Below are 27799 nucleotides of genomic sequence, written 5' to 3'. Positions count from 1 at the left end.
ATTTATTGACGTCTAGTTCTCCAATTATGTTTTTTATCTTTGTTGGAGATTGACTATTTTTGTAAGGAAACAGGGAAATTTGTTCAACTGTGTTAGCCTTTCTACCCCTAAGATTTACCTTCATAATTCAGTGATTCCATCTCAATGAAACAAGGCAGGCAGAGTTCATTTAATACGGAGTCAACTTTTAGAGAGCCCAGAGCAATATCTGATGGGATTCAACAATAATTTCTTGGAGGCATCTGGGTAGCTCAGTGGGTTTAGCATCTGCCTTCGGCTCAGATCATAATATCATGATCTCATGATCTCAGAGTCCTGGGATCGAGCCCTGTGTTGGGCTCCCTGCTTGGTGGTGAGTTGGCTTCTTTCTCTTCCTGGGCTTGTACTTTCTCTCTCAAATAAATAAATAAAATCTTAAAAAAAAAAAAAGCAACTTCTTAACTTATTTTTTCCTTTAATTTCTCCCACTATGTATAATCCTGAGTTTCCTGGACCCTTACTCCACTGCTCTTCCTGTGCCCATTATTAATGCTTTTTTCCTCCTCAGGCTGAGCCTTCAGCCTGGTCTTTTCTGGCAATACACTCTCATTTGGGAGAGACCATCCGATCTCATGGCACAGAGCCAAAGATTCCCAAAGCTGCAGTCTAGTGCAGTCCTCTCTCCCAAGCAAGAATGCTGCCTTGCGAGGCATCTGGGCATCTCTTCCTCACTGGCCAGGAGGCCTCTTGGCTCAGCACCTCCACACCCAGACCATTACCTCTCCCTCAGCTTTGCCCAGCATTTCTGTAGCCTCCTCAGCCACCAAGTCGTTCAGACTGAAACAGCTGTAAAGTTGTAACAACAATGAAATGTCCTGTACACTTGATCCATGGCAAAACCAGGACATGGATAAAGCAGGTATTATTATTCTCAATTTACAGATGAAGAAACAGAATCAGAGATTATCCCAATTCAAAGCAAGTGGTAAATTTTCACTATTGAAAACTGTACTCCCTGAATTGGGGACAGCAACAAACCCACATACCGAACCTAAACAAACAATATTCAGTCAAATAGCTATTGAACGATTAAATACATAATGACTTTTCCACATGGTGTAGTATTACTCAGTTGTTAAGAAAAATTAATTAGGAGTGCCTGTGTGGCTCAGTCGGTTAGGCATCTGCCTTCAGCTCGTCATGATCCCAGGGTCCTGGGATGGAGCCCTGCATTGGGCTCCCTGGTCAGTGAGGAGCCTGCTTCTCCCTCTCCCTCTGCTGCTCCCCCTACTCATGCACATACACTCTCTCTGTCAAATAAATAAAATCTTTTAAAAATGTAATTTGAAGAACATATAATAATATAGGGAAGAGTTTGCATTATAATGTATAAAGAAAGCTTGATGATCTATGATCCAAATTGTGCTCCATACGTGTATACATACATATTATATATACGGATATATATACACACACACATCTCCATACATATACATACACTCCTTTTTATAGAGAAAAAGAGAAGAGACCTCCTTTCATTCATACACATTAACTTTTTAATGCTGGAACAGAACCATTCTATATAATGAGTTTGTGGGTAATTGTAATTTCCTTCTTTGTACTTCTCTTCTAGATATTTCTGCAATAGGTGTGTATAACTTTCAGCACGTAATGTGGTTTTTAAAAGCAACAATCAAGTGAGATCCCGTGGCCTAGTCCACTGCTCATCCTTTGGGTTTTTTTACAGGTTTGTCCCACGTCCTCCCATCTTCTTCCTTGAAACTAGTTCTTCTCTCACTTCTCTGTGATCTTTCCCCCAGGCTTCTCTCCTCAGCTGTCTTCCTGCTCATGCATTGCCCAGGCTTTGGTTCTCCCCTCTCCCTGGTACCTCCTCACCCAGAGGGGATAGGCCTTATGGGCCCTCATGCCACGTAGAGAAAGTGTAGACCACCAGAGTGGGTAATGAGCTCATAGATGTGGGGCTCAGAGTCTGGCACAGGGCACCAGAGCCTCTCCAGCCAAATGGAATGCTGGATGAGCTTGCTGACTCAGCCACCTTGGCCCTTGAACACGGCCTCACTGTCGTTTGCTGACTGGCAGTGTATGTAGCTGGCAGCCCTGACCCTCATTCCTTCCATGACCCTATCTCTGTCCCTAACCTCTATCCCAAATATGAGTGAGTTTCACGTTCCACTTTTTTCATTTACACAGTGATTTTGTGTCTTTATTACTTTTATAATTAGAAAAAAGAGAGGTGAGGATTAGAGCAGGATTATTAACTTTCAGAAGGTATTGGTCTGCCACCAGCATTGGTCTACTATCCCCCCAAAAAATTATTATTGAGGAGCTGTATGATACTAAATATAATGTGTATCTATTTCTGAAGAAATTAGAAATTTAATTGAGGATTTCTTGTGCATCTTGGAGCTGAAAATAAGAGAGACATCATGGCCCTAATATTCATTACTGCCTCCCTCTCTCTACCTTATTCTACTCTAGTCAACCAAATTAGGGTAACCCAGTCAGGAAGTTTATAGGAAACAGAAGTGCTGTTTCACGTTTATCAGAATTTTTAACTTAGTTTAAAATTAAGAGTATTCCCCATCAGCCAGGATTTTGTCTATCTTTACTTTCTTGGTTTATGTTATACAAAATGATTATTTTTATCTCTTTTCAGAGATAAAAAAATATATATATTGATTATGCATTTTCACCCTTCCAGAAAAGTTCCTCCTCTCATTAAAAAAAAAAAGACTTAATCTTCAAGTGGAAAGCAATTATCAGTTCTTTATTAAGCAGCCGTATCTCCTTCTTATCAATTGCAAGTGAGTGCATATGACCACTGTGATTTTTAAAAGAGATCAGAGAATATGAAAGGCAGAATAATCAAGATAGGAGTGAATTCTGAGGAAATAGGCCTTTATGCCAAGAATGATAGATGGTAAGACCAGCATTTGTAGTAAGCACCCAAGTGTTATCTCCAGAAAGCTGTTACCAAATACCCCCACCCCAGGCGAGGGGTCAGTGATGGGCTTATGGGTGGGATGAAGATGTCTGGTTCCAGCCATCCTTGGATTTTGTTTGTTTCATTTTTGTTTAAAAAAAAAAAAAACAACAACAACAACTCCAGGGGCAGCCCCGGTGGCTCAGCGGTTGAGCGTCTGCCTTCGGCCCTGGGCCTGATCCTGGAGACCCGGGATTGAATCCCACGTCAGGCTCCCTGCATGGAGCCTGCTCCTCCCTCTGCCTGTGTCTTGCCCCCCCCCCCACCCCACCCCCCACCCCCACCCCCGCCGTGTGTATGTCTCTCATGAATAAATAAATAAAATCTTAAAAAAAAAAACTCCACATAAAAATAGCTCTGCCAAATTGTCATAATCCAGTGAGAGTAACTGGAGTCTGCACAAAGTCTGAAGATTGTTGATAATTAGGGGCCAAGCCTGTCTTAAGGCGGGAAGGAGGTTGGCAAGGACTAGTGACAGCTGGTCAGGTCATCAGGAAGTTGGGTCAGGTGACAGGGAGGCCACAGGGGCAGGGGCCGCAAGAAGGGACATTCTCTTGAGTCACTCAGCCTGCAGTGGGTCTGCCAGTCATGGCTGCTCAGCCTTCTTAGGCCTCTTCCCCTGGAGGGCAGTCCCTCTTAAAAAGTCCAAAATTTTGAGAAAACCTGGCTCCCCAGCTTGGGCCTCCTGACCTCCTACCTCCTGCCCAGAAACAAATCCTCCTCCTGACATCACCTCTTCTGCACCCCCTGGCCCCAGATCTCTACCTCATCCTTGATGCTTCCCTTCCCTGCAGCCTCTCCCACTGGAGTGCTTCTCTCCTTTTCCTCTGACAGCTCCCCCCCCCCCTCCTTCACAAGCCCTCCTGGGCAATAGATGGATTAGGGCAGAGGAAACTCAGATCTGGGGCCGTGACTGGTCATGAAGCAAAAGATCTTAAAGCTTCCAGAGAGAAAAACAAGGCCCTTTTACCAATGGACTAGTTATCTAAATAGCAGCACCGAGAACCAAATAACAGTGATACAATGCCTTTGAGTTCTCAAGGCGAGGGATTTCCCCGATAGAGTTCTGAACCCCATGAAGCCATCAGTGGAGTGTGTGGGTAGAATAAGGTAATTATAGGACATGTTAGGTCTCCAGAAAATTACCCTACCATGTTCCCTTCCTTAGGGAGCTGCTAGATCAGGAATCAGCCAGCTGACGCCCCAGGCCAAGTCTGGCCTGCCACCTTTCTTGGATGGCCCACAGCACTTTTATTACATTTTTTTAGTGGTTACATTTAAATGGTTATATAAGTACCCAGATATATTTTGCCTTTTGGCCCTTTATTCTCTGGCTTTTTCAGGTGGTTTGCTGATGCCTGTACTTAGACAAAGTGTTCCACTGAAATGGGGTATAAGAAAGAGGAAGCCATGAGACAGACACAGGAGAGAAGGAATGAAAGATAGAGGGAGAACCACGGTGGCAGCCTGGAGCAGGCTTAGAGGGGAAAAAAGGTGCCCAGATTTGAGCCAGGGCACAGAAAGCTGGCCCTGCCCAGAAGCTCCACAAAAGAAAATTAAAGTGAAAGATGAGTTGATTAGTCTGAGCCTATTGAGAACTTTGTATTCTGCTAGGAGCTTTGGGAGTGAATTAATGCTAGGTAGATAGAAAACTAACCAAAAAAAAAAAAAACAAGGCAGTGTTTGACTCTTTTTTTTTTTTTTTAAATTAACTTTTATTGGTGTTCAATTTACCAACATACAGAAAAACACCCAGTGCTCATCCCGTCAAGTGTCCACCTCAGTGCCCGTCACCCATTCCCCTCCAACACCCGCCCTCCTCCCCTTCCCAGTGTTTGACTCCTAAGAAAACAAGATGAATAAGAAAGGAAATGCAGTCATGGAAGTGATAGAACATACATGACTCAGCTATGAATGGTATCCAAGTCAGGGTAATGTAAATCACTGACGTCTGATTTAACCAAGTATTATAATAGAACTAAATGGGAAGGTGGAAGGAGAAATGAATGGAGAAGAGAGCTAATTTCTTGCCTTCCATAATAGGAAGTTAAAAGCACGTAAAGTCGAGGACTAACAGTATAAGCATGTAATTTAAATATAAAGAGGTAATTATTAGTTGAAACAGCTAAAAGAATTTGAAGTATTTTGCATGAAGAGCCAGCATCAGAAGTGAGCCAGAGGATGCTGCATTTTGTATAAGCCCTAGAATGACTTGACTTTTAAAATAATGCACCATATCACTTTGAAAATAGGTTTTTAAAATAACAAAAAGGAAAAGTGACTGGTCAGCTGAAGGAGTGATGTCCTGGCAACCATGCCCAGGTGGGAAAGAGGCACAGTGGGAGTGACCCAGGCCCCTGGCTGAAGGAAGCAGGCTTCAGTGTCCTGAGGCCATGCTAGTTCTGAATATCATGATTGTTCCTGACTAAGTGTGAATACATTTCAATAAAATGTCATGACTGATAGCCATTCATTCATGCACTGAACATTCTCTGCATTTCTATCCCTAGCTGGAGCTGTTGCGATGAATACATGATTCCTGCCCTCAAGCAGTTCACAAACTGGTGCTAGATAAAGTCATTCATCCAGCTGGTGTATGATGGCTCTGCGCTGTGATGAGAGTATACTAGAGGGAAATGTGATTGTCAGGACAAGTGCTCAGAGGTCAGAAGTCCACTGGCGCCTGGGAGTTTGACTAGGAATCGAGGGAGATGGGGCAAGGGAGAAACAGATGTCCGCGGAACAAAATGTCCAGGGAACAAAATGTGCAGAGGCACAGGGAGGGCCTGGGAATGATGGAGCCAGGTACAGATGAGACGTGTGTGGCCTGGAGTCAGGAACTCGGAGTTTGGAGAGGATAAAGCTGGAGAGGTGAACAGCAGATAGATCCTCAGCTCAACAAGGTGGCATGCTACAATAAAGGGCCTGCCCCTGTCGTCCCCACAGCATCGCTTCCCAGGCTGACTAGTCACTATTGGTTTTTGGAGGCTGAAATTCATTACTGAGCTCCTACTATGTGCCAGAGACACCCCTGTGGACACAGCAGTGCAGGTCCCCTCTCCTGGAATTTGCAATGAACAAACCAGTGAAGCCAGGTGGGAGGTCCTTAAATAGGCCTGGTGTGGGGGTTTTGTTCTGGATAGAAGGAGTGTTCAGGGAAGGGCTGGAAGGGAGAGCAGAAGGCCATGTTTGCATCCAGGTAGAAGATGCATAGAGTAAAACGTGGGACTGGGGCAAGGATGAGCCACTTTCTCTTTGAGCAGAAAAAATGGGATGACAGGGATGTGAGGCCCCACAGGAAGAACCAGCCCTGGGGGTTGGGGCACTGCTCCTGTATGCAGCTGTGTCAGCATGGGGCGGCCTGCTGGGGCTGGCAGCCTGCAGCTTGGTCTGTGGGTGCTGAGGCCAGCACAGGCCGAGGCCCTGGGCAGAGTTTGCTGACCACCTGCCCTGTGGTGAGCACAGGCTGTGCCTGATGGAGAAGGCAAGGGCCCCAGGAAATTGGTGGAAGGGGCATTTTGGAGAGAAGCCACAGAAAAGGAAAGCTGGAGGCTCCAAGGTCACTGCCTCAGGTTTTTCAAGGAGGGAAGAGAGGAGGCATTTTATTGCTGAAGCGGACAATTGCAGAGCTCAGAGAGAGCTTGATGGATGGAGGGGAATCAGAGTGTGAAAAGGAAGCCTGATAATCCATCCTACAGGTATCAGCTCATATCTCGTGTATGCCCAGTGCTGTTCTTTTATGGACTTAAAAATTCAATTTCTGGGGGCACCCAGGTGGCTCAGTCAGTTAAGTGCCTTCAGCTCAGGTCATGGTCCCAGGGTCCTGGGACTGAGCCCCATGTCTGGCTCCCAGCTCCGTGGGGAGGCTGCTTCTCCCTCTCCCACTGCCACTCCCCCTGCTCGTGTGCTCGCTCTCTCAAATAAATAAATCTTTAATAAAAACTCAATTTCTGATTCTGAAGAAGTTACCATTAAATTGGGAATATAAAGCAAATGAGCAGACTCATCTAGTCCAGCTCCCCCATTTGACAAACCAAGGAACCAGGAAGATAAAGACTCGGGCCCATAGCCTACAGTGAGCAGCACACTGGGGACGATGGGGCAGCCTTGGGGCAGGGCTCTCTCCTCCACACCCTGCTGCCTGCACAGTGGCTGGGGACAGGAACAGTTTTCCCTGTGTTTGGGGAGCGACGCCGTGGCTGCAGCTCTGGCATGCAGAGTTCACAGGACAGCCATTATCAGAATCTTGGGGTGACCGCACCAGATGACTCGCTTTGAAATAGTGACACCTTTTGGTGGTGCTTTCCTCTATGACCATGACCTATAAATAATTTAGAGACATTTACTGCGTTGAGACCTGTATGGAGAAAGTTTAATTTAGAAAGGAAGTCTCAGAGAAAGACACATTTAGGTGTGACTTCCAGGAACATGAGTCTCCCCAGCTTGTTTGATCCTTGAGTGATGTGAGTGGGACTCTCTCGGCTCACAGTAGTTCTGAGTAGTTCTGAGTAGTTCTGAGTTCCCACAGCGGAGCTCAGGGGAGCAACCTCAGGGACCTTGCAGGTGAGTGAGAAAACTGCCATCTCACCTCCCATCTGCAAACTACCTCCTGCAACACTGCCATTGCCCTGAGCCAGGAATGACCATGGCATTATCCAGAATTCAGCCTGACTTGTCTCAGATCTCAAATCCGTGGACAAAACCAGTTACTACAGGATATTTGGAAGGGGCACTGCTGTCAGGAAAACAAAAACTTGCATTGATGAACTTGTTCTCAAGTATCTCATCATTGGGTCCTGAACATCCAATTCCTGAGTGGGAATCTGCAACAACCACCATGAACACAGCATGGAAAGCAACAGCACAGACACCTGTCTGCACTGTAGAGAGGATTCCTGAGTGAGCTCCTGCCTCTTCTCTAAATCTTTCCAGGGGTGCCCTGACTATGTCTAGAATTTAGCCCCCAAACAGAGGCTCTTCACTTAAACTGGATTGAAATCAGGAGTATCTGTAAACCTGGAGGAAAATATTGCATCTTCATTTTCACTAATATAACAGAAATTTCACTAATACAGCTGAAATTTAGCTTTACTCCTAAATACAAATGCTGACAATAAATCACATTAGTAAAAGCAGTGCCTGTTACCTTCCCCCAATACAAATCAGTTATTTTTTATGTGACGTTATAGTTTTTGCAGACATCTTGACATGCTGTTCACATTTGTCACTACTTTGAATAATAGAAGATCTTATATTTTGGTGTACTAATAAAAAACTCCATATTAAAAAATAAGTGATATGTGTGCCCCTTTCCTGTTCCACTTTCAGATTGACTGAAATCCAAAAATATCATTGAACAAAATTTATATTTCACTAAAAAAATAATTAAGTAGAACATTGAGCAAGGCATAATGCTGTCTGCCAAATCATCTCCCATCCAGAAGTACCTTCTGGTTTCTTCTCCTTCGTGTGTTCCGACCTGTCTAGTACAGCTACCATTTTTTTTTAACTCACTAAACTGTATTAATCTAATCATGGCACCTTCCAAGACCTCATTCCTTACGTGCCCACTATCCCAGGCCACATTTTGTCTTTATTTTTTCCAGTAGAGCCTGGAAAGGTGTTCCATTTTACTGCCTGATTTTTTTTTTTGACGTTTTAAGTTTTATATCTACACTCCAAAAATTGAAGAATTCTAAAGGCTGACATTTTTATGACATCAGTCTGTTTACTAATTTTACATATTACCAAATTGGCATCCTCCCATGGCTCTGAATGCAGCATCCTACTGGTGTCCTTGTTAGCAGGCTGGTGGCCTGAGCCTGGATTTTCAGCACCTGCCGCGGAGAACAGTCTGAGAGCTGTCAACAGAGAGAGGGGATCACCCAGAGAGACAGATGTGGCCTGTGCTATTCTGATCCCCAGCAGCTCGCGAGTGTTAAAATAGCTGGTGAGCGTGAAGGGACGTGAGTGGGGAGGCTCTGGGGTGGCAGGAGGGTGGGTGCTGCTGCCATGGAGAGAGGGCTCCTGCTGGAATTGAACACTGAGGGCGTGGTGGGCGGCACCTCTGGCCCCCCAGGGGATGCTGTTGCTTGTAGGGGTACAGACAGGCAGGACCCAGCTGGGCCGGGCAGGCGACTTCATGTGAAAGGCAACGCGTGGACCTCGTGCTGAGTTCAGAAGGTGCTCGAGAGCACTCAGTTCAGCACGTACTTCATGAATCCTCACATCGTGCCAGTGTATATCCTGAACAGATAGAATGTGGGCCTCAAAGAATGAGAAAGAGCACTCAAAATCATTCATTCAGTTACTCATTTACAGACATTTATTGAACAACTTCTACATGGCAGATGCTGCCCCCGTTGTGAGGATACACAGGTCCTCTGAGCATCAGTTCTAGAATAACTCAGTGCTGATCACAGTGCAGCACTGGAAAAGGACTAAACTGGAATTGGGTGCAAGGGCCACCCTTGCTTGAAGGATGTGAGTGCTGGCCCGGGGCTCTAGGTGAGAGGAGCCTGCAGCAAGAACAAACCATCAGCTGTGCCTCTGCCACCTGGTCAGGGATCCATTGGATCCAGCTATGGGCACAGGGGGCCAGGGCAGCCAGGCTTAGAGCACCACTCCCAGGGAGAGCCGCCCTGAATTTTTGGTACTGTTTGGCTGTCACCTGCCTATCTTCACCCATTTGGGCTAGGGCAGAGCCATACATGTGAAGGGATGAAGCTGCCCTTTGGCTTGTGATTTCAGCATGTCCTCTGACATCCGAAGAGCAGGCATCTGATGGGAGGGCTGAGATGAGATGAGGTGGGCAGAGCCGGGGGTCTGTGTACCGAGCTCCTCCTCGGTGTCTCCTGCCACCTCCTGGCTTAGGAAAGGGCAGTAGAAGGGAATCCTGTTATGTACCAGTAGAGACCTATGGGCACCCTTACCCCCATCATGCAGCCTGCCACTAGGTTATTTGTTACTTTCAGTAGATTAGAATATAGTGTCTGTTGACCATGTGCTTGTGAATATTAAAGCACATATACCTGGGAGATTGTGTGGTAGAGTATATACGTGTTAAATGTGATGCATGGTGGGGTTGTGGGGGACTCATTCTCTTCCTTTAGTGTGTCTTTTCTGACTTCTCTCAATACCCATTAATCATTTTTTTACTAAAATTGTTAAAGAAAATATCTTGAGAAATAGATACTTGGTCTCCCCTCTTAAAAATAAAACAAAGAGAACAGTATTAAAAATTACACCAGTGGATGGTGTTTATCCTTTTATTCCTGAGAGTGATCTACCATTCAGAGTGGCTACTAACTTTGTGGGTGCGCTAGGGAAAGAAAAGAAAAATCTAAAGAGCTTAAAATAGTTTAAAAAAATCATAAGTATGTGTTGATTTAGGGGATTATTGCTCTTCTACATGAATAATGAATAAACATTAAAGAAATCGATTCTCCACTCATCCCCGGTCTCAAAACATAACACTTGTCACAGGTGGCTTTATGGATGAGTATTTCTAAACCTTCAAAAAACAAGGCGGCAGGACGCCTGGATGGCTCAGTGGTTGAGCATCTGCCTTCACACTCAGAGCATGATCCTGAGATCCCCAGAGTCCTGCATCAGGCTCCCAGCAGGGAGCCTGCTTCTCCCTCTGCCTATGTCTCTGCCTCTCTGTCTCATGAATAAATAAATAAAATCTTTAAAAAAACAAGAAAGCTACATAATCCATTTTATGAGGGTAGTTTATTTGGTCATTAAAATCAGACAGAGACTTTTCTAGGAAAAAGTTATAGGCCAGTCTCACCTTTGAGCATAGTTGCAAAATGCTAAATACAAAACTTACTATGGAATTCTTCAGTATATTATATATGTGTATATTACATACATATACACTATAATATATAATGTACATGTATAATATGCATTATGATGACGTGGGGCTTATTGTGGGAAAGCAATGATGATTTAAATCAGGAAGCCATTTAATAATTGGTTAAATTGACATATTAAAAGGGATAAACCATACGGTGATCTCAATAGGTACAAAGTGTTTGATAAAATTAGATACACATTTCTATCTTCAGACAAAGCCTATTAGCAAACAGGAACGTAAGGAAAATTCCTTAACTTGATAAGTGGTATCCATCAAAAACCCACAGCAGAGATCATATGGGGGGAGCAGATTTTAGAGGCAATTCTGTTGGTAGGAAACAAGACAGAGATGCCAAATAGCACCCTTACAATTCAGCATTGCACTGGAGGCTCCCACTGGTGCAACAAGGCAAGAAAAAGAAATAGAAGGTAGAAGAAAATCATCTTGTGTGGGCAATTTGGTTGTCCATATAAAAAAATCTGAAATGCTACATAAAATCAATTAGAACTAATTACAGAACTCAACAAATTTTCTCAATTGGAGATCACTGTATAGGAATCAGTTGGGTTTCTGTATATCACCAATAACCATTTAGAAACTATAATAGAAAAAAATGACACTTGTAGTAGCAACCAAAACTATGTGGTACCTAGAAGTAAATCTAATGAAAGATATGCAAGAGTTTCATGGAAGTGACTCTTAAAACATTATCCAAGTACAAAGAAGATCTAAGTGGAGAGATATATCATGCTAGTGGATGGGAGGCTTAATATCATAAGGATACCTGTTCTAGATTAATACAGGGTGTCGTGGCATTTGGCCAAATGATCCTAAAATTCATATGGAAGAGTAAAGGCAAGAACAGTCAAGATAATCTCTCTCTTTTTTTTAAATTTTTTTTTTAAATTTATTCATGATAGTCAGAGAGAGAGAGAGGCAGAGACACAGGCAGAGGGAGAAGCAGGCTCCATGCACCGGGAGCCCGATGTGGGATTCGATCCCGGGTCTCCAGGATCGCGCCCTGGGCCAAAGGCAGGCGCTAAACTGCTGCGCCACCCAGGGATCCCCGATAATTTCTCTTTTTTTTTTAGATTTTATTTATTTATTTGAGAGAGTGTGAAAGCACAAGTAGTGGGGAGGGATAGAGGAAGAAGTAGATTCCCACTGAGCAGGGAGCCTGATATGGGACTCAATCCAGCGTTCTAGGATCGTGGCCTGAGCCAGAGGCAGATGCTTAACCAACTGAGCCACCCAGGTGCCCCCAGTCAAGACAATTTCTACGAAGGATAAAATAGTGGGGGGTACCTTCCCTATGGCCTATCAAGACTTACTATGAGTTATAGTAGTTAATATGGTATAGTGCCAGTACTGAAATAGTTCAGTAGTACAGAGTAAAAGACACAGACCCATGCAGTTTGGAAACTTGATAAGAAAAAGGTAGCCTAACAGGTCAGTGGGACAAGGGTGAATTATTCAATAAACAATAAATTGTGAGGAGAAAAATGTACTTCATGCAATAAGCACAAATAAATGCCAAATGGATTAAAGACCTAAATGTGGGAAGCAAAACCTTCAAACTTCTGGAAGATATATGAGACTCACTTCTCACCTCATGGTAGGAAAGGGTTTCTTAAAATGCGATACAAAAGAAAACATTGATAAATTTGACTATGTTAAAATTTTTAGCTTCTGTATGACTAAAGGTACAACAAATAAAATGAAAAGGCATTGCTACAGACTGGAAGGAGATAGTTGCAACTCATGTGATCAGCAGAGGATTAGAATCCATAGCGTATTAAAAGCTCCTGTAGGGGCACCTGGGTGGCTCAGTGGGTTAAGCATCTGCCTTTGGCTCAGGTCATGGTCTCAGGGTCCTGGGATCAGCCTGCATCAGACTCGCTGCTCAGCAGAGAGTCTGCTTGCCCCTGGCCCTCTGCTCTCCCCCACTCTGCTTGTGCTCCTTATCTCTGTCTCTCTCTCTCTCAAATAAATAAATAAGATATTTTTTAAAAACCAAAAAACTCCCATAAATTAGCCAGAAAAAGACATACAATCCAAGGAGGGGTGGAGGCAGGGGCAGGAATTAGTAAATTCTATGAATAAGCAATTCACATTCACAGAGGAAAGATGTGAATGCTCAGTATACACAAAAATACATTGAATTTCACTAGCAGAGATATATTAAAACAGGTTACTATTTTGTACTTAGATTGCAGAAAATTAAAAGGTGGACTATTTGAAGTGTTGATGAGAAAATGGAATGGCAGGCACTCATATGCTGCTGCTGAGAGTGAAAATTAGTGCTGTCTTGCTGGGTAGCAACCGGCAGCCTCTGGCCCAGGAGCTGGCAGTCTCGTTCTAGATGTAGAACCCAGGAGACTGTTGTATGTGGGCACAGAGACAGGTCTGTGGACTCTTGCTTGCAGAAAGGGGAAAGAACTCAAATGTCCATCATCAGGAAATGTGAATGCATAGTATATTCACATAAGCAACTAAGTGACGAAATTTGATAAATTTTGAAAGCTTGATGTTGAGTGAAGAGTTGCAGAAAAACCTGTGTAGTCCGACACCCTTATCTGAAGTTTAAAAATACTCTAAACAATATACTGATGATGCGTGCTTACTTGTGAGGCAAAACTATAAAGACATGGATGAGACAAAGATGCATCAGCTTCTGAAGTGCAGTTAGATCTGGGGAGATAGGGAAAAGAGGGAGCTGAAAACAAAGAGGCCTTGTTACCTCGCCCTGTCTCCGAGGACAAAATATTGAGATCTGTTCCATCTGGGCAGTGGCCACACAAGTAGAGTTTGTTATATTATCTTCTGTTTTGTCTACATACTTGAGATGTGTCGTGGTTTCTAAAAAATTAATTCTTCTGAGGAAAAAAAGGACCCTTCATTTCCATTTTCCAGCGGGCAGTAGTTCAAAAAAAACATTTAAACTAATTGATATTTGTCACTCATGAATGGCAGTGTAGTGTGGCGGGGTGAAGCATGGGACTGTGGGGCAGCCTTCCGGGCCTGAACCCAGCTCTGCCGCATGGATGGTGGCTGCACACAAGCTGTTTAATCTCTGTGCCTTGGATTCCTTGGATGTGAGACGCAAAGTGCCATTGCTGCTGTTGATGATGATAATGATGATGATTAGTGTGTGCTCATAGAGTTGTCACAAGGGTATGATGAGTTCGTGTGCATAAAGCCCTACGGAAGTGGACTCTATTATTATGCTTGAATATGATGTACTATTCAGAGAGACACCAGTTACTTATTAAATAGATGCAAGGGAGAGTGGGGGAGGGGATGAATAAGCTTTGTTTAAAGAAATCATGTTAAGTAGATGTTGTGTTTGGTGATGGTTGCTCTTCTACTGCAGTAAGACAAAAATATCTCTCCGATCTCCAAAATTAACCTGTGGAGTTGGAGATGATTCAGCCCCCCAGTGACTTCACACGTATCTGCCTCAGCTAGCTCTGGTAAGTAAAATCATCACTCATTCACTTTTCAGAGCTAGCTGTAAAATCAATATGTCACTCTGTTGAAATATATAGAATTCCCTCTAAAAATGAGAGCGACATCTATCTTCAAGTTTTGGTGAATACATGTTTTATCACATAATGAGAATGACTTTTTTTGTATTTAAGAAAAAAATGATGAAATGTAAATCTCCTTGCTAGATGGGGATTTAAATTGAAGCCTATGTAATGTCGCAAATAAGTGAGAAATCACAAACATTAGGGAGCCAAGGATGATTTTCAGAAAGCAGATGCTGGGACGCAAAGATTGCAGGCTTTGTCTGGAGTTGGTTTGAACTTGGGCCAAATCGCAGTTCTGCTGCTTATCAGCCCTAGAGCATTGAGTGAATTACTTAAATCTGCTGTGGCTCAGGTTCCTCATCTGTAAAATGGAGCTCACCGTCCCTCTCTTGCAGAACTCTTGTGAAGACCAAATACATGGTGTCTATCACCCCAGGTACATAATCTGTGCTCAGTAGTTAATAGTCTCTCTGACATGATTATTAATTAATTAGTTACTCAGTGCTGATGGATGGGCCGATTGGAGAGGGTCTAAGACAAAAATGAGATAATGAGCTGGTATGTCTTGCTTACAGCAGACCCATCTCTCTTCACCTTACTTAGAACAATAAGTTATTGCAAGGCCCAGAAATTTTTTAAAATGAAAAAAACTTGGTCTTCTTCTTAAAGATGATCAATCAAGTGCTGCTTTTAAAGAGTAATTATTCAGTGCAAGGTATTGCAACAATCAGAACCAGCTTTCCTGTAAGAAGTGTCCCTTTTTGACTACCATCACTTTTGTACATCTTTGCACAACATCCTGAAATGTCCAGTATAGCTGGGAAGATTCATCATGCCTGGTCCCCTAAAAACACATCATTTCTAATGGCTGGATGAATGACTCTCTAGGACTGAGCAGCCATGAAGTGCAAAGCCAAAACTCTGCACCTGTTCTCAGGCCTGAGCCAAAGGCAAGATTTCCAAACAAGCCCTAGCTCGAGGTAGAATGACTGGCTACTGGCGACACCCGCTCCTCTGCATTTGCTTGTTGGCAGCTCAGTCCTTCTTCCTTCTACCCTCCCTCCCAACTGTGCCATACCCAAGCCTGCCTCTCACTTCCTAACCTCAGTTTTCATTGAATAGGAAGGGCAGTTTGGTGGCAGGCCCAGAGAGGGGAGAGAGAATTCCCTAGGAGGGATACAGTGTAGCTCTGACTCAAGAGATTCCCAACAAGCTGTGAGTAGAGACCATACTTTAATTAGCTAATTTTATATACGTGCATTTTTAAGGAAGAACCTTTTTAATCCCTCAGGATCCCCAGTTGACAAATTCTTTAGGGAAGGTTGGTCTTCCCTTCCCTTGCTTTGTGAAAACTGATAGAGTTTGGGTAGGAAAGGGGTAAGCTTGGGGTGGGACAGGTTGGTGTGAGGTGCCAACTGGGCAGGTCCCATGACCATCTCCATGCAGATTCCCCTAAGGCACCAAGAATTCAGCATGCTAAGGCCTGAATTCATCCATTCCACAGGCTCCTAGATGCTTCTTAATTGCCCCGCGGCCCCCTCCAATTTCCCATGCTAGAAGAGGCACTCAACATCATCCTCAACTCATCCCTGCCCCCCCAGCAGTCATTCCTGATCGCCCATCCCCATCACCCATAGGACAAGCTAAAATCAAAATCACAGTAACTGTCTTACTAATTGCCATGGCTTCCTACTACCTTGGGGAATAGCTCAAGGCAAGTAAAAGTGTTTCAAATCCATATTTCAAATCATCTTATTAGAATTTTTGAAATTTTTAGGCCCATTTTTTTTGTCAGATCTGATTAGATCATTACTTTTACCTTATAATTTGGCTGCGGAAAAGCTCTTATGATGAGGAGGATAATCGTCAGCCCTGCCATTTCCTTGCTGTTCACTTATGCTGGCATGATTAGTGTATTGTCTTCAGTTTTGTTGCTTGCAGGAATCTCTTGAAATCATTGGTCCATTCTGTGAGGATTTAGTTAAAACTAAATAATATAATCACTGAGTCTGTTTAACCAAGCACACATAAACAAATGCTGAAATAAATCAAAACTGTTGAAAGGGAATAAACAAGTAAGGGGTTCACTAAATACCCCCAAACTCTGAGTGGGGGACTTTCCCCACTTCTCTTAGAATGCCACATGCTGTGGGTCCCCCAGTCAGCCTGCATGTTAACTGTTAGTAATCTTGGACAAGGTGAAGTGTTACCTGGCAGAGGCTGGTGCCCCCCACGTCATGGTGATCCCACCTGTAGGACCCATAAACTGCTTGCTTCTTACTGCAGGGAGTGGAAAGTTGGGGACCTCAGGTCTCAGCTGCAGAGGTGAGCCCAGGAAATACGCGCTCAAGGGAGTGGCTCTCTTTGGGGGAGGGGGGGCCCAGACCCGAAGGAGGCTTGAGGGTGTGCTGGACTGACGTGCAGTCAGAAAAATGCATTCCTCACCCTCCCAGGCCATCCAAGTTTTACTGTGATGCCTTTTAAAATATCCCAAAATATCTTTTTTAAGCCTCAAAACTGCCATCTCATTCAAGTATGAAAGGGATTAGACCAAAAAAGGCTTTTTTTTCCATGGGCTTCTGAGCTTTGATCATTTCTCTGTGGAGAGAGGGGAGGATCCAGGTTTTTGCTGGTCCTTAACTCAAAGGCCCCACCATTAGTCAATGATCTCGTTTCATTGCACTTCCTCCTGTGCTGTGTTTTTAATATTCCAGCAGTATACAAGCCACAGTTTTATACAAGGGAAAGAAAATGTTTTCTAGTTTGACTCCACTGGAGATGCAACGACTCCTTTAGTAGTCTTCCTGGAAACCATAACTCTGTTGGGTTCACACTTCAAAACAGTACTTAAGGTTGCTTAATAGTTTTGGCCTCATGGCTACACAGGGACAACCAAGAACTGAAGCAGAGGCAGGGTCTTCTCTAGGTGTTTTGGCATTGTCGTGGATAGCCCATCCTGCCCACCCTCTCACCCCCAAAGCAACCCCTTCCTCATCATTCACACAGAGAACAGACAAGAGAACAGGCAGGGAAGGGAGAGGGTGCCATTCTTTCCACCGGCTCCTGGCCCTTTGGCAGCAGTGAAGGATAGAACAAGAGGGACATGACCGGTCCAATCAGCTTTTCTGGGTGCGTGCGCAGGTAAACAGACAGGTGCTCATCATGGAAGTTCAGGTAGTTTGTGAGGCTGCTGGATCTGAAGGAGGCTTGCTTGAACTTTTTCCCAACAGTTAAAAATAAGTGATTGAATGCCAGAAACTTGGGCTACCACTAATCACACTCTGCTCAGGGTCTTACCCCTCCATAGGCCCTGGGGACTCCGCTCCCACTTTCCTTATACTCTGGGTCTCCTGCTTTGACAGCTGGTGCTTATTAAACACCACAGATTGTTTTGCTCTGGGTACCATCTCCACTCCTAACTTCTACTTAACACTTTTAGCTAACTCTCTTCCTTGCCATCATCATCTTAGGCTGTTTACAGAAGTGAAGTGATACTGTGTGTGCACTGGCTGTGACAAAATTTCCCGTTTTATTATTTTGACACAGCTCTCCATACTCGTATTCAAGTTTTCCACACCATCCTTAACTGGAAGCAGAGAAGTTACAGAGTCCCAAGAATAAGAAGAGAAGAGTTGAGTCTGTCCCCCAGCCCCTCTGTACCTCAGTGCATCTTGGGCTGATGCTCAGAGCTCTTCATCCCTCACAACCCTCATTTGCTTTATTTTTCCCCAAACGTACTACCTGTTCTTACCATGCGAAAGCTCTTCTGCCTCTTCCCTGCCCACTCACCCGGCTTGGTAAGATCTTCCTGCTGTTTATCACCACCAGTTTGGCATTTCACCATCTGGGAGAGCTTAGTGTCGTCTAGAAATGTGGAAACATCACTTGTACTACAGCTGAACATCATTTATAGAAGCATCAACTCAGACTGGCCCCAACACTGTTCTGTTTAGTGAAGGACCCACTTAAGTTATCTTTTGCCTTCTGTCTCCAAACTAGTTCACTACCATTATCACACCAATCTCCCAACATAGTTCTTGGTAATTTTCTTTTCCTTGTAAATATTCTAAGGGTCCTTATTGTCAGAGCACTGACCTCACATTGCTTTCACTTTAGCTTCTTCATCAATCTTGTGTGTGTGTTTTTTTTAAAAAAAGATTTTATTTATTTATGAGAGACACACAGAGAGAGGCAGAGACATAGGGAGAAGCAGGCTCCCCATGGGGAGCCTGATGCAGGACTTGATTCCAGGACCCCGGGATCACGACCTGAGCCAAAAGCAGACACTCAACCACTGAGCCACCCAGGTGTCCCTCAACTGTGGTTTAAGGAAGCTCCTGTTTATTCAGTTTCACGGCTTCCTCCATCTTGTTCCATCGTGCTGGTCAGGTGAGCTATATATAATAGCTGCATAATCACATTTTTCTCTCCATTCTCAGAGATTCTGAGGTATTGTAAACAACTCATTAGCTTTCATGGCTGGGGAATGGGACCTTTTGTACAAACATGGCTAAGAGAATTGTCCCTGGCCACAACAGCCTTCTGAAGGCTTGTACACAGCAATAAGAGGACAGTTTTCACCAAGATCTAACCTGGGTCCCTTGGTGTTCTCTCAAAACAAATATGTATCCACGGGTTAGGCCTGTTTCCCCAAATATCCAAGTGTCCTCCTGACCTTGGCTCCCAAAACTCCCATTCTTCCTCTCAGCCTCCAGTGTTTCTCCGTGATAGATCATCAATATAGTACCCCCTGTAGAAGGTTCGGATAGAAGAATGAATGGAAGAAAGCAAGCTCAAGATTTCCATGTACATGGAAATCATGCATGCTTGCTGGAAAGAGTGGTGTCTCCTCACCACCCCCACCCCGCCCCCAGCAGATCCCTGGGAGCTGTAAAAGTTGACCAGAGTGTCTCGATTTTATTTCTCAGTCCTGTCCCAGAATTTCTTATAATATAATACCACAAGATGATTTTGTGTGTGTGTATGTACAAATTTTGTAGGGTTCAGGAAGTTTGAGAAGTGGGTAGACTAAACAAAACCACACAGTCTTTACTGTGGGACTTCTCAAAGCCCTGAATAAGCTACCTGGTATGGCAAATCCTCAAGAGCCAACCATAATATATGGTCATCTACAAACTTACCATAACTGACCACACACCCTTCTCTCCTAAATCACCTATCAGGACTAGTGTTCTATCAGATACATGTTGGGGCATGTCCTGACCAGGGGGTCTTAGGCATGTCAGAGTCGCTTAAGGGGCTTGTGATTACTAGCCGTCTCCCTGAAGATTTTCACACTGGCTGTCTAGGGCTGGGCGGTAGAGAGGGGTTGTTGGGGAATCTACTTATTTGTTGTTCTTTCTTAAAGCTTTCTTGGTGCTTGTTGATCCATACACAGCAGTTAGGTTCCTCCACCCTAGACTCTTGGTATTTCAGGCTTCAGAGATGTTACACCTTGGCCCTCCTGAACCTTCACCCTGGAAGTTTGTACCCTAAATCACCTTACAGGTAAATAACACATTTTTGAACAACTGAGATGACTGCAAACTTACCAGGAAAACCAGCCTTTGTGACTAGGAGAAACTATTGGCCTGTATCTTTTTTTTAAGATTTTATTTATTTATTCATGACAGACACACACACACAGAGAGAGAGAGAGAGGCTGGGACACAGGCAGGGAGAGAAGCAGGCTTCATGCAGGGAGCCCGACGTGGGACTCGATCCTGCGTCTCCAGGATCAGGCCCTGGGCTAAACTGCTGAGCCACCTGGGCTGCCCTGGCCCATATCTTTGACTTTAGAAACCACTTTATAACATTGTAGCCATCCCTATCCATCCACATTCAAGTCCACCCTTAGCTGTCCCCAGCTGTTCTCACTCTTGCCATTTTGTGTTATTTCGCATGTTTCTCCGTTTTGTTTCATTTGTCTGTCTCTCCTGTCCCTGCAGGACCATATTCAGAGTGGGACCCAAATGAGTATTTTGGAGTGATTTTCCCCATAGCAATTCATATAGAGCCAAAACTAATAGTAAGTGCTCGATAAGTGCAGAGCAACCAAAGGACAAAAGGGATTTTTGCCCAGAATGAACCATAAACGGTTAAGATTGACTACAGAAGGCAAAAGCAAGTAGAGGGGGTGGTAAATTGGTAAATGTGGCAACATGAGTGTACAACTTACCTGCTGAGATTAAAGCATCTCAAATGGCAAGTATATATTATATTCCACCACCCTCTGAAGTTTTTCTTTGTTACTTCCAATTTTTAACTCAACTATATATATATATATATATATATATATATATATACACATTACTAGTGGTTTTGGAATAGGGTGACAGACTTGTCCCAACATGCCTGTCCCTTAGTTCCAGCACAGAAAGTCAGCTCTATGAGAAACCCCTCAATCCTGGCAAACCAGGGCATTGGGCACTCTACTCAAAAGACAAAAAGAACTCCCTGACCAAATAAAATTGGGAAGTGCTACATCACACTATATTCTATTCACCTGAATTACTGCTGCTGTAATGGAGCAAATTATCACAAATTTAGACACTTCAGACTCACAAATGTATCCTCTTACACCTCTAGAGATCAGAACTCTTAAATGGGTTTCACAGGGCTAAAAATCAGTGTATTGGCAGGGCTGCATTTTTCCCAGAGGCTCTAGGGCAGATTGTGTTCCCTTCCCTTTTCCAGCTTCTAGAAACCAGCCATGCTCCAATGGCTCGTGGCTCCTTCCTCTGTCTTCTAAGCCAGTGATCATGTCACTCTGATCCTCTGCTCCCAACATCACATCCCCTTCTCTGGCCCACTCTCTCCTGCCTCCCTCTTTTACTTTGAAAGACCCTCGTGATTATATCAGGCTCACTGGATGATCCAGGATAATTTCTCCATCCTCAAATCCTGAATTTAATCACACCTGCAAAGTCTCTTTTGCTGGGTCACATTCACAGGTTTCAGGGACTAAGATGTGGACATCTTTGGGGCGGGGGAGGCATTATTCCGCCTACCACACCCAGCCCCCTCAGAGAGTTGCTAGGACACCTGGATGTATTAAAGGAATATTTCAAAGTCTCACAGGAAAAGAATTGTTTAATTACTTAACCCAGTATTTTCCAAACTTATTTGGTCAAGAAACTCTATGCCCCTGAAGAGCACTTCTTATCCCCTCTTGAAACACTGCTGCTGTCATGAAAGAGGAGAGTTCCATATAGGGTACGCACCTTGAGAGTCCATAGACTTCCTGTGTGATGTGCAGCCGAGGATGATTTTGAGGGAACTGACTTCGGCATCCAATTCCTCTTTCTCACCTCAATTCACAGTCTTTTCTACATTTCCCTGCCTGAGACACAACATGAGGTCAAAACATGGTGGTCCCCTCTCCTTTCCACTGTTGTAGCTAGAGTTCTTGCCCATGAAGACAAATATATTACCCTGGGGTGCAGAACCTCCCTGGTCAAACACAGGGATGACGCAAAACTCTGGTGTTGGTGATGCCTCTTTGAATCAAGGTACCATAACCCACCCCTATACATTTCATTTGGAGGTTTAGTACTTATCAACAGTTAATATTTTATATTGTACCCCGAAATAAAATAACTCCAAAAGAAATGTTTTAAGGCTTGGAGATTTATGACCGCTGGAATCCTCTTTTAACTTAAATTTCCACTTGTGGGCAGCCCCGGTGGCCCAGCGGTTTAGCGCCGCCTTCAGTCCAGGGCATGATCCTGGAGACCCGGGATCGAGTCCCACGTTGGGCTCCCTGTGTGGAGCCTGCTTCTCCCTCTGCCTGTGTCTCTGCCTCTCTCTCTCTGTCTCTCTCTCTCTCTCTCTGTCATGAATAAATAAATAAAATCTTTAAAAAAATTTTTTAAATGATTTAACAGGCTAATTTTTAAATACTCATTTTATATCTAGAAATCATATCTATTAACAAATTGTTACTATTTAACATTATAATACTTGCTGGCAAGTTAAGTGCACAAGGAGGTACATGGGTTTTCAAAAATCTTATGGGAATATATGAGCAAAAGGTGTGGAGCTATGGGTCTTAGAGAAAAGTGTTGGGAGTGCTGGAAGGGAAATGAGCGGCATTTGGAATCGGGCTAGCAAGGAAGCCTTGATAAAAATGCCAGCTTCACCCAACAGTTAGAGTTAAAACCACGAAGCGCCTGGTGCAGAGGCCGCCAGCACTCCTTCCTCCCAGCGCACCTGCCCCGTGTGCCCGGTGTGTGAGGCGCTGGGCATCCAGGAGGGCTTGCACACAGGTCCCTGCTCCTGCAGAGCCTACCTCCCAGCGGGCACGTGCGTATTTGATGCCCCGCTTCTGGGTCAGTATGTGCTGGGTGCATTTCTAGAGAGCCTCTTAGTGTACCTTATTCTCAGGCAGTTGTTAGGAGCTATATCTACAAAGAAATGACTCATTTTTTTTTATATTCTAGAAAGGATCCATCTAGATGCCATTGTTCCCATCAGAATAATAACCTGAGTAGGCATACACCTATTTTAGTGCAGGGCCACTATTCAGAAGTCTTTAAGCTGCTTCTGTGGAGTTGACTTCAAGGCATACAGCACAGGGGCACCTGGGTGGCTCAGCGGTTAAGCGCCTGCCTTCAGCCCAGGGCGTGATCCTGGAGACCCAGGATCGAGTCCCATGTCGGGTTCCCTGCACGGAGCCTGCTTCCTCTCTGCCTGTGTCTCTGCCTCTCTCTGTGTGTGTCTCCATGAACAAAGCACACAGCACAGTCTTCTGAAATCCTTAATACCTGTAAATATTTGGAACACCCGGGTGGCTCAATGGTTGAGCGTCCGCCTTTGGCTCAGGTTGTGATCCCGGGGTCCTGGGATCAAGTCCTGCATCAGGCTCCCCATAGGGAGCCTGCTTCTCCCTCTGTCTCTCATGAATAAATAAATAAATAAATTTAAAAATACTTGTAAATTTTTGTCTTTGGAATACGCATTTGATGTTTTGGGAACAAAGGTAATTCACACAGAAGTCTGATGACCATAGTAGATGGTCAGACTGGATAAAAATGTTTTTTGTTACAAACTCGGGGAGGGCATAAATCAGACGGTTGGGGCTTTCTCGTGTTAAAGAAGAGTCAAGAGATGCTGTTTGTTCTCTTTACGCCTCGACTGAAGGGAAAATCCTGCCTATATCAGGGTCACTTCACTGTGACCTTGCTTGAAGATTGTATGGATTCAGACTTGAGAGAGAGAGCTCCCTGCGCTGTAGGATGCCCATGGCCCCAGCTGCCTTACTGCTGCTGATCCTGCCACAGCAACCCCACTCCAGGCTGTGGCCCCCAGGGCCTGTAGCCAGAAGGCTGAGAGCTGAAGTAGCTGTCTTGCAGGGGCCTAGGGCTGAGGGAGAAAGGCTGGGCCAGTCGTGAGGGGTCATGTGGGTGGAGGAAGTGCATATATGCCTTGTTTAAATTATGTTGGAGTGTCCATTGGGTCTGTCTGTGAGACCCAAGCATCCAGGTATTAGTCACTGTCCACTGAGAAAATGAGTCCAGGGTGGGCAGAGCTCGTGGGATAGGAGGTGGGGCAGCCAGGTGAGGATTGCAGAACCTGGCATGCATGGCCGTGTGGCCCCTCTGCCTGTCCAATCTGTGACTTCCCTGTGGCCATGCAGCACTGGATAGAGTCTCTCTGGATCCTAGAAAGGTCTTCAGTCCTCAAAGGAAAACTATTTTTTTAATAGAAATTTGCGCTGTATTTTACTACTTTCTTATTCTTCTGCAGTGTTTCTCTGGTATTTTACTTAGCAGACACCATTTCATCCCTGTGCCCAGAACTCAACTGCGTGCTGTGGGAGACATCGTCTCAGTCCTGGGGCAGCCCGAATCTCCTTTGGAAGAATGATACACATACATACTGTAGAGTGATGGCCAGTGGAAAACAAGAGAAATGAATTGACTTTGGGGGGCACCTGGGTGCTCAGTTGGTTTAAGTATCTGCCTTCAACTCTGGTCATCATCTCAGGGTCCTGGAATAGAGCCCGCATTGGGCTCCCTGCTGAGCTGGGAGCCTGCTTCTCCCTCTCCATCTGCCCTTCCCCCTGCTTGTTCTCATTCTTGTGCTCTCAAATAAATAAAATCTAATAAATAAATAAATAGATAGACCGGTTTTTCTAAGGTTCTTCACATTCAGGGTACTACTATCTGAAGCATGTTTGCCTTGGACTTGTTGATGTTTGTGTTTCGCACACAGTGCCCTTCTGTTCTCTATTGCCAATTGAAAGCGTTGGTGAGGCAATATTTCTTTGAGTGCTCTTGACTTTTCTCCCAAGTCTCTGGCTCTTGTTGTGCAAATTGATGTACATATAGATAACGACAACCACAGCACAAGTGCCACCTGGCAATGGTGACTATAAGACACATAGCAATTTCCAAGATAAGAAACATGAAAAAAATACACCTTAGACTCAAAATATGGATTCTGAGACTCAGTAAGAAGACTGCCATGATCAGCTGCCTGTGTACTGCTGCTACATTCTTGTCATTAAGTGGTAATTTGCACAACTGAATGGTGGTGTTCCTTGTGAGCTAATAGGGTCAGGAGAGTATCATGCATGAAGTAGGTCTCAAAAGGTGAGATGCTCAGAGAAGAGGAGACCAGTTCCAGAGAGAGAAGAGTGCAATTTAAGAGGTTTAGGAGGCTAAACAAAGCAGATTATGTGGAGAGGACAGTGGAGTCCTAGGCTTTGGTGGAGTTTGGTTAAGGGGTTGTGGGATATAAAGGCCTTCGTTTCTGCTCTAGGAACGTAGGTTCAAATTAGTGTTTCTCACTTATAGAAACATAACAAATGGTTCTCATCTTCCTATAACATTTCTTTCTTTCCTTACTGTAGGTCCTGATGTTTTTAGTTCCAAGAATCTTGCTCTTCAAGCCCAGAAGAAGATCTTGAGCAAAATAGCCAGCAAAACCATGGCAAACATGTTGATTGATGACACCAGCAGCGAGATCTTTGATGAGCTCTACAAAGTCACCAAAGAGCACACCCACAACAAGAAGGAAGCCCACAAGATCATGAAAGACTTGATCAAGGTGGCGGTCAAAATTGGAATCCTCTACCGGCACAACCAGTTCAGCCAGGAGGAGGTTGTTATCGTGGAGAAGCTCAGGAAGAAGCTAAACCAGACCGCCATGACCATCGTCAGCTTCTATGAGGTGGAATACACCTTTGATAGGAACGTGCTGTCCAAGCTCCTGCATGAGTGCAAGGACCTGGTGCATGAACTGGTGCAGCGACACCTGACGCCCAGAACCCACGGGCGCATCAACCACGTCTTCAACCACTTTGCCGATGTGGAGTTCCTCTCCACCCTTTATAGTCTGGATGGAGACTGTAGGCCCAACCTCAAGAGGATTTGCGAAGGAATCAACAAATTGTTAGATGAGAAAGTCCTCTGAATGCCTTCTCTCTTCCTGGACTTTGCTGAGTTCCGGTTCTAGCAGCCAGTGTGGTCCAGGTTAGAATCAAGACAACAGGACACCTTGTCGAAGATGCCCACGTTCTGCCCTATTTACCTGTCTGATACTGATGCCAGATTTCACTCAGGTGTGCTTATCCCCTGAGCTCACTGACCAGGTCTGTACTTTGAATCTCCTTGGTTTGCCAGCCCAAAGGACATTTCATCTATTCTAAGTGGAAGGCTGTTGTGCTCATCAACGTGAGCTCAGTTCATCTAGTGGAGCAGAAGGAGCCCTGGACCAGAAGTTGAAGGGCATGGATTTGGTTCCCAGCCTCACCAGTAGAGCCATCCTCGGGATCCCAGAACCATGATGCCTGCCTGCCCACCTCCCAGGGCTGCTGTGAGGTTCAATGCTTTTGAAAACTCTAACATAAGGTCTTGTTATTTTCTCTCTGGAGTGTGAGAGGGATCAACCTGGATCTAGACTACTAAGCAGCAGAGAAGAAAAGAATAATAGCATCTAGTGGGCTGGGTTTACAGTCTGTCTCTAGACGTGCTGTTTCAAACATAAATGAATACAAAAGTGTGAAAAAGCAGAGCTGCAAATTGGAAAGATGTTTTCCAAGAGCTGTATTTTTTAGGCCGTAGATGCGGGTTTATGATCCTGCAGAGGGAGGCTTTCCAGTGGGTTGGGGGTGCGGAGAGAGTTGCCCCCTCCTGACGCAGGGGCAGAAAACTATGCTCCCTTTAGACCTGGCCTCCCCCTCTGAGGGGCGCCATCCTCGAGGTGCAGGAGGGCACACAGAATGGACCCCGATCCATCTCACCTGGCCGTTCACAGTCACTTTGCGCTAATTTCTTTGGTTCATTAATAAATTGAAAACTACCCTTCAAACAAGAGGTTTTGGAGTTGTGATTCCAAAGTCAAATACCTGGGAATTAGGTACAGTGTTAAGAACAATGGGATGGAAAGGCAGACAGTGACAAGCAAGAGCTGCACACTCAGACCCTGGGGGGCAGTGGGCGGGCAGGAAGGGTGGCCGCCTTCAGTCCCACTGGCTCCCAGCCTCGCTTTCACACTGTGACTTCTGACATATTTTTACCAACTCTCAACAAACATCAGGACATGGTATTTACTGCCTTCTCATGTTGTCTGTAGGACATGGCGTTAGAAGACTTGCTCTTCCTGCATCACCTCCCATCCTACTCTGCTTATAGCTGATGATAATAGCAAAATACCACATTAGCTCGGCCCATGGCTCATCCCATTAGAAGACAGTTTGTGGGAGGCTATGGAATGACATCCTGTGAGCCTCCGGTTGCCATTCAGCCTCAGCTGGCTCCTATGTCAACATCAGTGCAGTGCAAACCACCAAGTTCTTCAGCTTCCAGCACTCGAAAGTAGTTAATAGGAGGGGCGCCTTGGTAGCTCTATGGTTGAACATCTGCCTTTGGCTCAGGTCATGATCCCAGGGTCTTGGGATTAGGCTTCCTGTTCAGAGGGGAGTCTGCTCATCCCTCTCCCCCCACCCCCACAAAAAAAAAACATGCTTACTCATGCTGTCTCTCTCAAATAAGTTTTAAAACATAAAATAAAAATTAGTTCCTAGGAAGGATATCCAGTAAGGAATAGGGAACAGGTAAGTCAGCCGCAGCATCTCCTTGCAGACCTGAGGCCTGAATCTTGATGCCCTGTGCACATATGGGCTGAGGTGGTCGTTATGGCAATGGAAGCTCAGGTGGCAGGCTTCTTCCTTCCCAATTGCCGACCAGGCAGCAAGCAGCCCAGCAATAGCTGAATTTTCACATAGAGCCTTCGATGCCTGCCTTGGTATAGTCATCTGATTAAGGACTGCTTTCTAGTTTCAGGGATAGTTCTAGAAGCAGCAGGTCTTTTTTTCACTTTTTTTTCACCTACCCAGAGAATTCAGACCTACCAGGAATGGATGGCACTGTGTTCTGTTCATCTGAGACACAGTAGGGAAGAAGGCAGGGTCCC

General features: G+C 44.8%; 1 protein-coding gene across 1 annotated transcript in view; it reads left to right on the top strand.

The window, feature by feature from the left end:
* The window catches only part of TNFAIP8L3 (TNF alpha induced protein 8 like 3), a 37050-nt gene extending 10829 nt beyond the window's left edge, over window positions 1–26221 (top strand). Inside the window, exon 2 of the mRNA XM_072738516.1 lies at window positions 25236–26221. Within this exon, the coding sequence (XP_072594617.1) occupies window positions 25236–25798 (563 nt within the window). The 3' untranslated portion in view covers window positions 25799–26221. The remainder of the gene's footprint in view (window positions 1–25235) is intronic.
* Window positions 26222–27799: the final 1578 nt, after the last annotated feature.

This window comes from Vulpes vulpes, chromosome 15 (genome assembly GCF_048418805.1).
Source record: "Vulpes vulpes isolate BD-2025 chromosome 15, VulVul3, whole genome shotgun sequence".
NCBI lineage: Eukaryota > Metazoa > Chordata > Mammalia > Carnivora > Canidae > Vulpes > Vulpes vulpes.
Note: the sequence above shows the minus strand (reverse complement) of the source record. Positions and strands in the feature narration are given on the sequence as shown.